The sequence below is a fragment of the Gnatocerus cornutus genome, chromosome 8 (genome assembly GCF_029298725.1).
Source record: "Gnatocerus cornutus isolate USDA-ARS CGAHR chromosome 8, icGnaCorn1.1, whole genome shotgun sequence".
NCBI lineage: Eukaryota > Metazoa > Arthropoda > Insecta > Coleoptera > Tenebrionidae > Gnatocerus > Gnatocerus cornutus.
In genome coordinates, this window is record NC_142240.1 from 15,944,664 (window position 1) to 15,959,964 (window position 15,301).

The following is a 15,301-nucleotide window of genomic DNA, read 5'->3' on the forward strand; positions in this document are numbered from 1 at the left end:
GTGAACAACAAGTACATAAAAAAATCAATAAATCCCAATTTTATTTTAAATTTTTAATCCTTTAAGCACCGTTTTATTTGCAAATTCGTTTAGTGATGAAATATTATTGTCATTTTTTTGCTGACAAAATCCAAAGTCCAATTCTTGTTTTAATGCGTTTTTATTAGGAAAAAATTTGTTTGCAACACAAAGTAAAAGTGCCTTTTATCACACACGTTTGATCATGCCTAATGGTAGAATAAACCTCTTTTGCTTTGAATTGCAAAATCATCATTTTGCAGCTTTTTTCCGTCTGGAACATTAAAAAAAAGGGTAAATTTCAGACTTTGCTAAAATGCTACAAATTGAGATTTATGAATTGTTCTTTTCATTAGTTATACGAGAATTTCAAACCTTTAGGAATTACAACCATTTTATTTTCTTTGCGACGATATGGAATAATCTTCATTTTTTTGATGATTTGTTGCAACAAAAAAAACTTTAAATACTAATAAAAATTTATTTCATTTGTAAAAAAACGCAATATTTTAGAACAGTTTAAATAGGTATTTCCTTCAACACCATAGATACGACATACCAGAAAAATTTCTACAGAGATGAAATATTTAAAATTAAATGTCTGCGCTCCATCCATGGAGCGCCTTTGATCAAACAATAGAAATTTTAATTGGAAGGAATGCAGAACTGGCGTCATTTTGCAATAGTTTCACAAAATCTCATTTCATTCATTTCTCTTAATATTGAAAATTGTTGTTTTTGTACTTATTGTTAGACAAATAAAATTTACATGGAAATTACCGCATTCCACGTCATTGAAACTTCCAGCACAAATTAAAAATTTTATTTAGAAAGAAAACAAACTTGGCAAATTCAATATTTTCAGTAGGCAATTTTTTCAAGTGTTGACATTAGGAAAATTCCTTGTTTTTGGTTTAAAACAGATGAAACTTACAAAAAATTGTTGCAATGAACAAAAAGTTTCATTGAGAATAATGGAAAAACAACCGCAAGCATAATAAATTAGAGAATTAATTTTGAATTCATTTTTAAAGCCAAACCAAAGTCAAATTTTCAATAAATAACAAGCGTGTTATATTTTGAGGAGTCTTTATTACATCCTGAATTCATTATGTTTCTGTATTGTCGCCCGGAGAAAGAAATGTTTCCGTTCGCAATAACTGAAAGAATGAAATGAAATAAAGAGATATTACCGCGGTGAAAAAGTAATTTCCATTTTTCCCAACTTTTAATATTTTACTAAATAGTATGAAAATAAAACTGTGACCACTCAACTAAATGTAATTAAAATCCTGAAAGCAGAGCACGACTTTTTGAAGTTTGGAAGAATAATAAAGTTATTGTTCTGGCCGCGAAATTCTGAAAGATGCAATTATGAAATGATTGTGATCCGCCTTAAACCTCTTTTGATTAAGTAGGACAGAAATAAAGCGAAAAACATGTAAACTTGGTTGAAAATAATAGTCAAGGAATAAATTCCCGATCTAATTGCATTTTAAACAACGTGACCTAGTTTCATATAAAACATAACTGCAGATGAAATAGCGAGGACCTGGACTTTTAACGGAAATAACACCAACAATTGTCAATGCGCTGTGCCAGACTTATGGTTTTCTATAAATGCATCTGTTATCTATTTATAGAGAAACATTTGATACTCGCGCAGGTTAGGATATTTTCCGCAGGTCAATTGTTAAGAATTTCAAGCCCCTGAACTTGAAAAATGTTGATTACACCGGACGATTTTTTTATAGCTGCGGTAAGACAATATGAGTGACTTTTGAAAAAATGATTTCGATTCTACGAAAACGTTCGAAAGTTTATTCTATCGCTCTTGCTATAATCTAATATTTATCTTTATTTTGCTAACTCTGTCTAGCTTAGTAGGTGTCTCTTGCCAAATGGGATATTTTTGTTTCCAAGTAGCCGCTACTTGCTCTGTCGCGTCAGTGTTGAGTGGCTAACCAAGTGGACTTAAACTGACCGCGCGACTGTCCAAAAAAACCTACAAAATCCACCATGACAGCCCAAACAAACACGTTAACAACCCCAGAACGAAATCCGTGCTAATGTCGTGCTAAATTTAGTAGATGTGATAGTGACAACATTAACACTTTCTTGTGATCAAACAATTTAACCTGCGCCGGAATTCGAAAGATGTTGCCAAGAAGGAGGTACAGTTTTAGATTATAATTTTCTTATTTATTGTTTATTATCGGGTAAATATTTGGACTTGTTCGAAAAGTTGAAGGCGTGCCAGAGAAAGAAGTGACAGGTAGAGTTATGAAAACCTGTTGGAGATTTATCATTTAACATTAACATGGCTGAACGTTCACGGAAAACTTTAGGTAGAAGCGCGTCCACTGAAAGTACTGAATACTCATTGACGATGGGTCGCTCGGTCAGAGACAAAAAGAAAAAGCCGAAAGAGCGCTGGTTGTTAACCAGAAAGACGTGGAGGTACATGACGGATGCTGGAAGGAAACTCATTCCAGATGGTGCCCAAAATCGACCGGAAGATATCCCTAAAATAGAAGCGTACTTTCAAGAAGTCTGTAAAAGAGAGCCCAAGTTTTTACTGTGGCGCAAAAACTCCTACCCTGGGGCTCTAAGTCGCAAAAAACGGAAAGAACGAAGAAAAGGAGGAAGTTGCCGAAAAGCCTGTTCTGCAGACGATGTGGATATTGTCAAGTTAGAAAGACCCACTCATCTGGCGCTGGGTACCACAGGAGGCCGCATGGACATTCAGAAGATGAAGTACGACTTCTTGAACAAACCTCCATCACCAACGAACTACACTCCGACTCTTAGCCCTCAAGAGGAAACTGATGAGAAGCAACTCCTTACAATGTTGGAGCAGTACTTAAAAATCTCCGATGAAGCGCCCTCCACGTCTTCACATCCAGATTTCGACTACCAAGAGCTCATAGATCGGTTACAAAGACACTTGACTTTGACCACTAGAAGTTTCTCGGCTTTTCCGAGCTTCCAAAGTCAAACAGATCTTCATTTCAGTGGAGACCACGTACAGAGATCTTTATCAGAGACTTTAAGTCGATACTTTGGGCACCACACTGCCAGAAACCGAGTCATTTCTGACATTCTAACAGACCGCAAAGCTCTGGAGAAACTCTATTTTGACCTTAGAAAAACGCGCGGCTTCCGAAGAAGCGTCAGCACTTCTGTGTTTCCTTCATTCACCTCCTTATCAAAATACCCAAATGAAAGCTCCAACTATGAGAAGTTAAAACAAAGAATGCACGATTCAGGACACCCTCCTCCTTTGATTGAAATTGAGAATGAAACGGCGGAGATAACGTGTCGGGATTGGGGAATCCAGACTCTCCCCATCCCCGAAGCTGTCCTCCAAGACGTCGAGGAAAAATACAAGAAGGCTTTGGCAGAGAAAGAAGAAGAAGACCGAATGGACATGAGACCAAGCGGCCGAAGACGAAGCAGCGTCGACAACGACGACATCTCCCAATCCGTGAGTGACACCATCAAACGCTACCTCCGCATGGCCCGCAAGAAAAGCGTCGACACTGATAAAGCCGATCGTTTCAAACGCGTTAACTACGACAGAAACCTCCGCAACATTAAAGCAAAAGGCGAGATAACGAAACCGGGTGATGACGACGGGTTGAACAAAGGTTGTCAAACGAACGATGATTGGATTTTGAAATATCGCGACATGAAATTCGATGAAATCCGCGAGTTTTCCGATGTTGACAGTCGCGTTTCTAGTTCGCGAAGTAGTATCGATGCAGGTGTGGATGAGAATAATAAGTCTTCTCCTTCTTCACCTCCTCCAGCAAAGTCCCATTCCTTCTTGAGTCATTTGCTTCACAAACATGATAAACAGGATAAAAATGCTTCAGTGGCCAGTGGACAGGCCATGCAAAAGTCCAAGTCTTCGTCGAGTGTTATGCACCATGGGGGCCGGCTCATGGCGAAGAAGATCTTCAGGTCGAGGTCCAAGAGCCAGACGAGGCCGACGCAGGCGACGTGCAGCTGGACGCCCCAGGTAAGATCAAAATTAAAGCTGGAAATCTGTGGAAATGGACTGCCTTTTTCACCTCCCCATTTGTTGTATCCTCCTTCGCCCACCGCCGAAATCTGTTCAATATCATTGCGATCTAATTTTCGTAATGCAGCAGCAAACAAGCACGTCTCTGTTGCAAGCGTCGTCCTATTTATAAATGAAAAATTCTATTTTCGCGCAAAAAATGGGGAAACGTTAATGTGAGCGCTATTAGCGCCGTCCCCTATTAAATCATAAGTTCATAAAACGAATTTCTGGCCTCTTTTAGTACCCAAACAATTCCATTGCGAAATATTTTTTATTTCGAATACCTTGCGACTTTTCCAAGATAAACAGCGACGAATCACCAGTTCAATGTTTTTAACAAGTCTCTTTAACCGATTCTCTTTTAGGGTGGATGTGTATGGAGCAATCTCGCAGGAAGGCAAGTCGTTCTTGGACCAACCACTTTATTGCAACTGAGTGAAGTTGAAAGGACTGTTCTGCAAAAAGTGGCATTAGCGAAGCTGCAAGCTTTGAATTTAGGAGTCGCCGTTAAACTTCCGACAGGTATTTAATTGTACTGCGATAAATCTGCTTTTTCTTAGAGGAAAATGAAGGAAAATTTGCCGCCTAACAAAGTTATAACGTGTAAGCACAGCACACAAATTATGCGAGGCTAACTTCGTTTAATGACTATGTAAATAAAAAACCACGTACCGACTCTGCGAAACTTTGGTTAGATTACAAGCTGGTTTTATGCGAAATCGATTAAATATGCTTGCCTGGTATTAATTACTCTTTTTCTGTGGACTTGGAAGTTTTGATTGAAATATATCTCGCAATTTCAGAGGTGGAGGAGCAGTAATGAATTACCGGCTTTTGAAAAGTGGTTTCAATGTGAACACGACTGAATGTAGATATTAAATGTTGATTAAAATGATGTCAATTTGAAATTTCGTCGCTAATTCTTGAACTCTCTACCTGCGTGACGTGGTGTTATTCAACCGCTTCTCAAAGTTCATATTTTTAACGACACAAATAGGCCAATTTCCAGTGTAAAAATAAATAGGATGAACACATCTGGCTTAACGTGATTGTCAATAATGTAGGTCTGAAGTAATTTAATTCCAGCGGTGGTTCAGCCGTCAAATCGTGAAAAGGGTAAATTAATTAATCTTAAAATCAAGCTCCCATCAATTTTTAAACAATTTGGAAATTTAGTTTTGATGTAGGACGGACAGTGTGTGTTTAATATCAGTCTGAGAAATTTGCACTTTGCGTAGTTTTCCACGTAAGCTAGGTGGTCCAGAAAGCGGTTTAATAGCCCCTTAAGTTTTACAACTAGGTGCAACCTTTACGAGCTTGGACAAATTTCTCCTTTTTGCAAATCGTGGTGTTTGTAAAAACTCATAAAACTAAAACTAGAAGTTTAAATACAAAAGCGTCAGTATTTGTTTACAGTCGGTTATTTTTGACCGTGGTTGTAACAGAATATTGTATATTTTCTTAAATTTGTGTAATGAGTTCAGGCCTTGATGTTATTTTTTCCCATTGTTGCAGAGAACGCTGGTGCTGCATCCACGAAGCCGAAAAGAAGACCGTATTTGCTCAAGAGGAAAGCCCTCACTACCAGCATTTTTGACACGGCGAGGAAGGACGGCGACAAGGGTAAAATCTTGTTTAATCTGTGTTAGATTCGGCTAAATTTATATAATAATTACACATATAAACGAGTTAAATTTAGCCGGACATCTATTTATGTATTCAAATTCCGCATGTCAAATATGAAATGCTCCGTCAAAACTGTACGAAAATATGCAATGTGTATGTGATTTTTCGCAAGCGGCGCCCGAAGTTTGTTTGCACATTCTGTTTTATAACTTTTACCACTTCGATGTTTATCTTGGATTTCGACGAATTAAACATTTTAAACGGCTCCGAAAAGTACCTGTTGCTTAATAAACGAATGAGTGTTTACGGCTTTGAAATATATAAATTACTCGTATAAGCTATTTATGCCTGAGATTCCATGAGATCACGTAACTTCAACGTCTTTTTATTCTTTGCCTCATTTGGCGGAAACTCATTCGCCGCCATTTTACATTCCTCCTACTTGCTATTTCCTGGACAAAAGTAAATTACATCTTTCAAACTTGCTACAGCAGTAAACATTGACCAAGACTCAAATATTTACGAAATGCGGCCAATGTAATGTTACAGGCGAAAATATACAATGATTTTAAATGCTCCAAAGAAAAGGTTTCTTTGGAACAGTTTCTAACTTAGCACCGTCTGCTTCTTTGTATTCACATTTTATGAATGTGACACAATAAGAAAAACTTGCAAAATTCATTTTTAGATTTACCACAGAAATTTAATTATAGACGTTTGCGTGGTTTGTGGCCAGAGAAAATTCTTTGTCTGGGCAAAATAAATTGGTTGCTCTTATCACAAACGGACGAAGCAATAGCCACGGATTTTTATTAATTTCACGAATTCTTTCAGGTAATGAGATCGTCTTCGCAAATAATAAACTCCGGGAAAACTTCATAAAGAAGTTTTTCCAATACATAGTTTCTTGTAATTTATTTTGCTATTTGTAGTTTCTAAATTAGTTCCTGTAAATTCGTAACTTAAATTACACCAGAAGTCAAGAAATTTTTGACGAGATTTGTACTGGAGCAGTGGAAAGTAATTTCCTGATTCTGAATCTGAAGCAGTTTTGCTCCATCCCATAAGGATTTTGTAAAATTATTTTTTTCAAAAAGCCAAGGACTTTAGTCTTTCCAATGATGCATCACAATAAGAAATCGACGAAAGAATTTTTAAATTATGAAAGATTGAATATAAAAATCATTAAAAAACATTTTTTTGGGACATGAGTATATTTTTTAAAATATCACAGGAAGAACTAACCCTAGCAATGTGTTTTGTAAGTCGTTGCTTATTAAATTGTTTTTCCAAAATACTGTGAAGCAATTCCATAACTTGGCAACTTTTCAAGAAAAACTGAAGAAAATAAATGTTTCTTCAAAAGAACCTGAAAAAAATCATGTTTTAAGAATATATCTGAATCCGGACCTGTGATGGAGCAAAACGGACTTCCACTTTCGAAATGACTTTTCACTCTTCTAGTATAAATTGTTTCCAACCGTTGTTGACTAATGTTATCATAAAATTAATGGAAAATCCTTGTAGAATAGAAAGTTTTCAGGATAAGCTTTAGGAATCACTACAGATTTTAGTTTTTTTGATGCCGATCTTCATTTAGCCTTTAAATCTGTTATTTTTCAGTCCATCAAACTTTCAGGAGCTGCAACTTAGTGCTCACATTAGAAGAATCTAAATTACAAAGCAACGGAAACTTCTTAAATATTAAAAATATCACTTTTTTGATATAATATTTAGAGGAAAGTTTTCTCTCTAAAAAGTAGAATCGAATTAGATCTAGATGAAATTAAGTAATTTCCGAGAACTTCCTCATTCTAAATTTACTATAAAAATATATCTTCTCGCTCCAACACTCTCATTTTATGGGTTATGAGTACGTCCACTCACAATTTTGTTTGACGAGTGATGAGTAATTTGGCAATAAATCTTATTCCGACTGAGACTTAAACTGTTAGCAGATCCAATTTCGAACAAACAATGGTTCATTCCGGATTTTAAAATCTCCTTAATTATGATGAAGCATGAAAATTTTTCATTACGTTAATAAAGTAATAGCGCAGTTAATGTGAAAAAATCGCCACTTAAATCCCCAAAGTCAATTTAAAAATTGCGGCAAAAATAACAGATTGGACACGCGGGTGACTTTTCGCCAATTAGCATTAGAAAGCTTTTAGCTTTTCCTCTGTCAGTAATCAAGTAGAAAATCGTCTATAAATTAAATTCTCGTAAGCCCCAAAGATCCGCCGCTTGTTTTCCGTAGTAACAGCGTTTATTTTTAGCCCAATTTTCTTGCGCTCTGCCTCCCAATAATCCCAGATTTTCTTCCAGAATCGCACACTTCAGGAGGTTTAGTCTTCGGAATTCCAATAACCCAATGCGTTGAAAACGACCGACTTTCAAGAGCAGCAGGAAGAACGAGTCCTTTCAGGAGCCGAGCCGAACTCGCTGAAGAACCGGCGACGATTGGAAGACATGGTTCTCGTTCCAGCTTTAGTTCCTTAATCGAAGCGCCAAGAGGTGACGAGGTAAATGACAAATCTGAAGCGAACGCGATTCCCGATTCCACCACAAATTTAGTAATTGTAGATCTAAAAATAGTCCACTCGATATTCATTTGATTCTGGTCGGTTTAAAATACAAATGGTGTTGACTACATTCTGAGGATTTTTATTGTAGCGCTTAAATAAAAATGAACGGCGTCCAAATTCTGTCTAGGTATGCTTCAATCTTTCGTTGGCATGTGTGCAAAAACTTATTATTGTACGTCAACACGGTCATTGTACAATTTGATAAAATACGCACAAATTAAACTTTGTCTGCTAGCTTTCGGAATATTTCTGCGAACAAATAAAACCACTCTCCAGATGTCATTGTTCCTGCTGCTTATCCTGCCAATAAATCTCGTCGTGGGTGTAAAATGGGACTTTGATGGGTTTGTCTCGACCGGCGCAGGAATGCCCTATTTACCTGTCGCAACAGTCTTGACGTTCCTGCAGGAAAATTGGCCACCTTTGCCCGAGTCTATACATAGCCAAGCAGGACTATAGATAGTACACGTGTTTGAGAATCAGCTGTTAAATTCCTGTTGGTCGTTCAATTAAAAAGGAGTTACGAAACGTTTTATATGGGTGGATGACGCTCACACTTTTGTAATTGTTACCAAATAAAATTGTCTGGAAACTGTTAAGATAATGGGGTCTAAGAAAGTGAATTTTATCGCCGGAGATTCATCAATTGTAATCGATATTGAACTCGTGCGGAATCACCCACCTATCTGACTTTCCGAGCGCGAAAATAAATACAAAATAAAATTATAAACTTTTGCATTCGCTGGGTAAATACGAGCGAAATGAGATGTGTCAAAGATGGGAAAGACGAGATTTCGCTGATGTTTTTAATTTTTTATCGTTAAATAAACAGATCCACGGTATAAATATCCAATCCGATTTTCAGCAAGGTTTTACCTTGGACGTGTTTTCCTCCAATTTTTCTCTCCGCTTCATTTCCACCGTCTGACGTGTAATACTCACCTTGACCCTGTGAGAATCAAAAAATAAGCACAACTCACATTAGTTCCCTTTGCGCTTCATTTAATTCCCGAAACTCTGATGTGCCTGAAATTCTACAGTCAATTCGACTTAATCCCCAATATAACTTGATCTTACGTTCTGAATGTAAAGCAGACTTCTTCGTGTCAAATTCAATAACGCCTCTGGAGAAATACAGCATATCTTGAGCACGACTACAATGAATTTGGTAGTTGGCAAAGGGCTCTTGTGAGTTTCTCAAAAATAATACGTCACGTATGAGAACATTTGTTCGATCGAACTGTTTATTTTGTCTAAAGCCTCCGTAAAAATAACCGGCAGATGAACAAATTACTTCTTTTTGATGGGCGACGATGCCACAATCTATAATTTAGAAATAAGAAGTTATCAATCTGTGAGATTACGTCACTATTTTGGTTACATCAGGCAATTGACGTCAAAGTTGGCACGATTACTTCACGAGCTTTTTATTTGCTTCGTAAGGAAAATGGAGGTGATTTCAGAGGAAATTGTTGAGCTGGCGAAATTATATTACAGACTAATTCTGCCAACTATTTAGTTCAATTCGAACAATTTGCGAAATAGTCGACACGAGAATATCTGGAAGTTATTATGCAACTTTTGAGGCAAATCTGCAAGAAATTATGTTATTTGTTGTTGGAAAAATTATTTTGGCTCGCTTTATTTATTTATCCTAGAAGCAGATTAATTTACAGACTTTTGTCCTTTTAATATCCAGAGGTTGAAATAATCGCTTCCTGAAATTCTTTCAAACTTGTTATATTTTTAGATTTCCAAGTTAACAATAAAGTCTGAGACATTACAATAATAGAAAACTGCCACAATCGAAAAAGGAAAAAATTTAATATTTCTGATTTATGAAACTGATGAGTTGCACACTAAAACTGAGCATTCTGGGGTCTGAAACTTTGAGAGTAACAGAATTAAAAATCTAAACGAAAAAAAAAACAAACTTGAGTCTAGTATTTCTCGACAATTAATTCTTAAGTTCTTTGCCCCCCATTGTTAAATCCTTCTGTAAATATCTTTGAAATATTATTTTGACTTGTCTTCAATAGCTTGCCCGTTCGTATTCGTTAATTTCGTTATAGTATTATACATCATTCTACGCAGAATTTTCTGCAGATTCCAAATCTGGGGTTGAAATTCAGATCCGACAACAAATAACTGAGTTATAGCCGATCAAAGTTTCAAATAGTTGATTTTCATTTTTCCCAATTTTTCCTATTTTTTAAAGTTAAATATCTCAGAAACTATTTGAGATATTGAGATGCGGTTTGCGCTATTCTTTTTCTCGGCTCATTTTACGTTAGAAAATGTTATCTAAAGCCCAAAATTTCGATAGTCGATTTTTCGCGAAAAAAAATTCCGACTCAAACGATAAAAAATTTTCATTTTTTTTATTTTTAGCCATAACTCGTAAACTATTTGTCCGATCGATCTCAAATTTGGCCAGTAGATAGATTTTGAGCTCCTCTTTCGACTGAAGTATAATTCAAAGCTATTAAACGTCGATTTCATTTTGAAAACATTGATTGAAAATCATCCTAAAATGACGTTTTCAAAACAGTTTTTGGCCAATGCCTAGTTTATTTATTAAGGCAACTCAAGAAATTTGGGTCTCATTGTACGCAGAATGTCACGCTGGATCCAAAAACATATGAATTTTTGAATTTTTGTCAACAAATAACTGAGTTATGGCCGTTTGAATTTTTGGGTTGTCGCCAGAGGGCCAAATTTTTGAAGGTTCAAAACAATTCGTGTTCGATATCTCGGAAACTATTTCAGATATCGAGATGCGGTTTGCGCCATCGTTTTTTTCGCGATTTTTTACATAAAGATTCGTTCTTTGATTTTTCTACAGACGAAATTTGCAAATTTTCGCAAAAATTCATGACTAAAACTATGCCAAACTTCTGATATCGATATCTCGCTTGTTTTTTTAGTAAACTTAAGTTATTATACATCAGTAAACGCAGAATTTTCCGCAGATTCCAAATCTGGAGTTTAAATTCAGATCCGCCAAGAAATAACTCAGCTATGGCCAATCAAAGATTCGGAAAGTTGATTTTCGTTTTTCCTCATTTTTCCTAATTTTTAAAGTTAAATATCTCGGAAAGTATTAGAGATATTGAGATGAGGTTTGCGCCATTCTTTTTTTCGGCTCATTTTACGTTAGAAAATGTTCTCAAAAGCCCAAAATTCGATAGTCGATTTTTCGCGAAAAAAAAATCCGACTCAAACGATGAAAATTTTTCATTTTTTTTATTTTTGGCCATAACTCGTAAACTATTTGTCCGATAGACCTCAAATTTGGTCAGTAGATAGATTTCAAGCTTCTCTTTCGACTGATGTATAATTCAAAGCTATTAAACGTCGTTGTCATTTTGAAAACTTTGATTGAAAATCACCCTAAAATAAAGTTTTCAAAACAGTTTTTGGCCAATACCTCGTTTATTTATTAAGCAAATTCAACAAATTTGGGTCTCATTTTACGCAGAATGTCACGCTGAATCCAAAAACATAAGAATTTTTGAATTTTTGTCAACAAATAATCGAGTTATGGCCCTTTGAAATTTTGGATTGTCGCCAGAGGGCCAAATCTTTGAAGGTTCAAAACAATTCGTGCTCGATATCTCGGAAACTGTTTCAGATATTGAGATGCGGTTTGCGCCATCGTTTTTCTCGCAATTTTTTACATAAGAAATAGTTCTTTGATTTTTTTACAGTCGAAATTTGCAAATTTTCGCAAAAATTCACGACTAAAGCTATGGCAAATATTTTATATCGATATCTCGCTTATTTTTTAGAGTAAACTTAAGTTATTATACATCGTTGTACGCAGAATTTTCCAGATTCTAAATCTGGGATTTGAATTCAGATCCGACAACAAATAACTGAGTTATGGTCGATCAAAGTTTCGGAAAGTTGATTTTCATTTTCCTCATATTTCGTAATTTTTAAAGTTAAATATCTCGGAAACTATTTTACGTCAGAAAATGTTCTCAAAAACCCAAAATTCAATAGACGATTTTTCGCGAAAAAAATTCTGACTCAAACGATGAAAATTTTTAATTTTTTTTATATAGCTATTAAACGTCGTTTTTATTTTGAAAGCATTGATTGAAAATCACCATAAAATGACGTTTTCAAAACAGTTTTTGGCCAATGCCAATTAATTATTTCCCAATTTTCTCATGTTAAATTCGAACATTCTAAATTGTTCTGCACGAGATTCTCACAAAATTATTTGTATGTCTGACTTTACCATGCCTTAAATGTTATTTCAGATTTCAGTTCAAACTTTAGTGAATTTCCAAAGCCCCAAAATCTCAGATTTGAATATTGCACCACTCTCTCCTAATATCCGCCTTTGTCCATCAATATTCCAAAATCCTCGCTCTTAACCTTAGCCTCCACCTCTTTGTAACCCTATTACGTAAAACTTTGCAACTCAATTCCCTTAAACAAGCTAAAAGTATCGCAACTTTACATTCCAGAGTGGTTCCTGTGAAAGCTTAATGCTTCGTGAAAGGATAGTGGGAAGTGTCCCTGGCTTACTCGACACACTTTCGTGTGGTTCGACAACGGATTTACCGGGAGCGACTCACGAAGAAGAAGCGTCCGTCCCTAACATCCTCAACGTTTGTTTCCGGCACCTCGAGCAACACGGTTTACATACTTTAGGAATTTTTAGAGTGAGCACGTCGAAGAAGAGAATTCGGCAGTTACGAGAAGACTTTGATTGCGGTAAAGAGACGTCGTTGGATGATGAACAATGTCCGCATGATGTTGCTACGTTGCTGAAGGAGTATTTGAGGGACTTACCGGATCCGCTTCTTTGTAGGGATCTGTATCAGGCGTTCGTTCAAACACAAAGTGAGTTTGAAAGAAGTAAAACACAAAAAAAATAGTTTGTTTATTGTAGGAATACGCAACAGAAGACTACAGTTTGAAGCTCTGCAACACCTCATTCAGTTGCTTCCGGTGGCGAACAGAGACACTCTTTATGCTCTTCTTAGTTTTCTAGCGGTGGTAGCACAAAACGCGGCAGATACGAAAGACGAAGCAGGTACGAAAAAAGTTTTGGTTTCCGCCCAAACTTAGTGCTTTTGTAGGAGAGTGCATAGCTGGCAACAAGATGGACACCAACAACTTAGCAACAGTCTTCGCGCCTAATATCCTTCATTGCATCAAACCGGGAACCTCAAGAGAGAACGCAGCAGACCGCCCTGAAGACAGAATTGATATAATTAACGTGGTACGCACCCTTATTGACCACTTCAAGCAACTTTATTGCATTTCGGCTGAACTTCTAGATGAAATTTACGTGCACATGATGGATTCTCATCCGGAAGCTCTCGATCAACTGTTGAACAAAAAAGACGCTTTGTCGGCTGATGAGTAAGTCCAGCTTATCGCCACTTCCCACACTAACTCTTTTTTTAGGTCAGTGGAGGAGTTGGATAGTGAGAGTTACTCAGCACCGTGGAGTCCCACAGCTCCGACGTCGGAAATGTCGATAGAAAGCGCGCAGACTGATGAACCAAAGAAGACTTACTCTCGGGAAGAGTTCTTGCACGAAAGAGCAGCAACTGGAGGTCCTAACATCGGGATGAGAATACGACACAAAGACAGAATTAAAGAGAGGAGTACAAAAAAGCGACGAGACGAATCCGTCACAAGAAAAAAGAATAACGAAGAAAGTAGTATAGGATCAGGGATCACCTCCGCCATCAGCATCATCTCGCGATTCAGAAGCCAAAAAGACGAAGACTATCAGTACGGTAAAGTCAGGTCTTCTTCGATGGAAAGTTCGAGTTCTACTCATACCGACAGTGATTTAACTCGTGTTTTGAGGCTGACAGACGACGATCGAAGAAAGTCTTCTCCGTACGTTCTGGACAACAGCGGAGTCATCACTGCTAGCTTAACAATCCCTGTACAAACAGCGCAACCATTTCCATTGAACTTGGACGATGACATTCCTTACATAGAGGACGTAGAAAACGGTAGACAGCAAGTTACAATTGGTTTGGTACGAACTCCAACAGCACCACCTCGAAGACGACAGAGATCCATCAGCGGGAGTGACTCTTCAGTTGGCTCGGCAGTACCAATCACTGGATCTATTTCTTTGGTAGGCTATGACTCCGCTATGGGTTCTTCAGTTACTTATTCTAGTCCTGTTCAAAACACGCCACCGAGTAGTACCGCGGATCAAGGAGGATATAGTTCGCCACCCTCTTGGGCGTCCACACCCCCAACATCCCCAGACAGTGTCCAAACCGTCAGTTACATGCCCGAGGAACTACAGTCTAAACCAATTCAAAAAAACCCGAGCACGGTTAGTCTCCAAAAAGTCTCATTCTCCTCAACGCAAGAAATCCAACAAATCAAATCAAAGAAAGACGACATCCAGAAGAGCTACACCTCTATTGAACGCGAACCCAAGCACACTCCAAGCATTTCAAGTATTGGTAACGCCGTCTTGCGCTCACGAACTGAGAATTTTGAGAAGATCACGAAAGTTGAGGTGGCAAAGCCCAAAAGCGGCTCCGAGAAGAAGAAATATACTAAACGGAGATACACAGATTCGAGGCATCAGACGCGGCATATTCCAGACTCGGAGGCATTGGATGCTGCGGTTACACAGAAGAAGGATGATACCGCCACGGTTGCGCAAACAGGACCTGTTTATAAACGGAGAGAGCTCATCTCTAGTGTACCATCAAAGTAATGTGAAAAGAGAGATATCTTTCGCGAATGTGTTCAAAACTTTGAAACAGTGATAAGTGTCTAGGTCTAGTCATATCTAGTGTTTACTGTCCAAATTGTTATCTATTTTTTAAGGATGCATGCCAACGAAACGTGTGTTAATGTAAAAAATGGTTAAAGTTAACAAAAATATAAGGGAAACTTGAGGGGCGGTTTTATTTCAAACACACAACTAAAATCGGACTTCCTGGTTGTCAATTATTATTAAAATAATAATTGTGCAGAATACTTTTAATGAATT

The 15,301-nt window shown here is 37.2% G+C and overlaps 1 protein-coding gene across 1 annotated transcript; it reads left to right on the forward strand.

Annotated features, from left to right (window-relative positions):
- Positions 1-1,968: 1,968 nt before the first annotated feature.
- RhoGAP102A (Rho GTPase activating protein at 102A) lies at positions 1,969-15,206 on the forward strand. The gene is made up of 8 exons (XM_088042652.1): positions 1,969-4,042; positions 4,453-4,609; positions 5,603-5,710; positions 8,042-8,238; positions 12,783-13,161; positions 13,211-13,354; positions 13,401-13,686; positions 13,732-15,206. The coding sequence occupies exons 1-8, from the start codon at positions 2,339-2,341 to the stop codon at positions 15,020-15,022; spliced, it is 4,266 nt and encodes a 1,421-aa protein (XP_087898778.1). The 5' UTR covers positions 1,969-2,338; the 3' UTR covers positions 15,023-15,206.
- Positions 15,207-15,301: the final 95 nt, after the last annotated feature.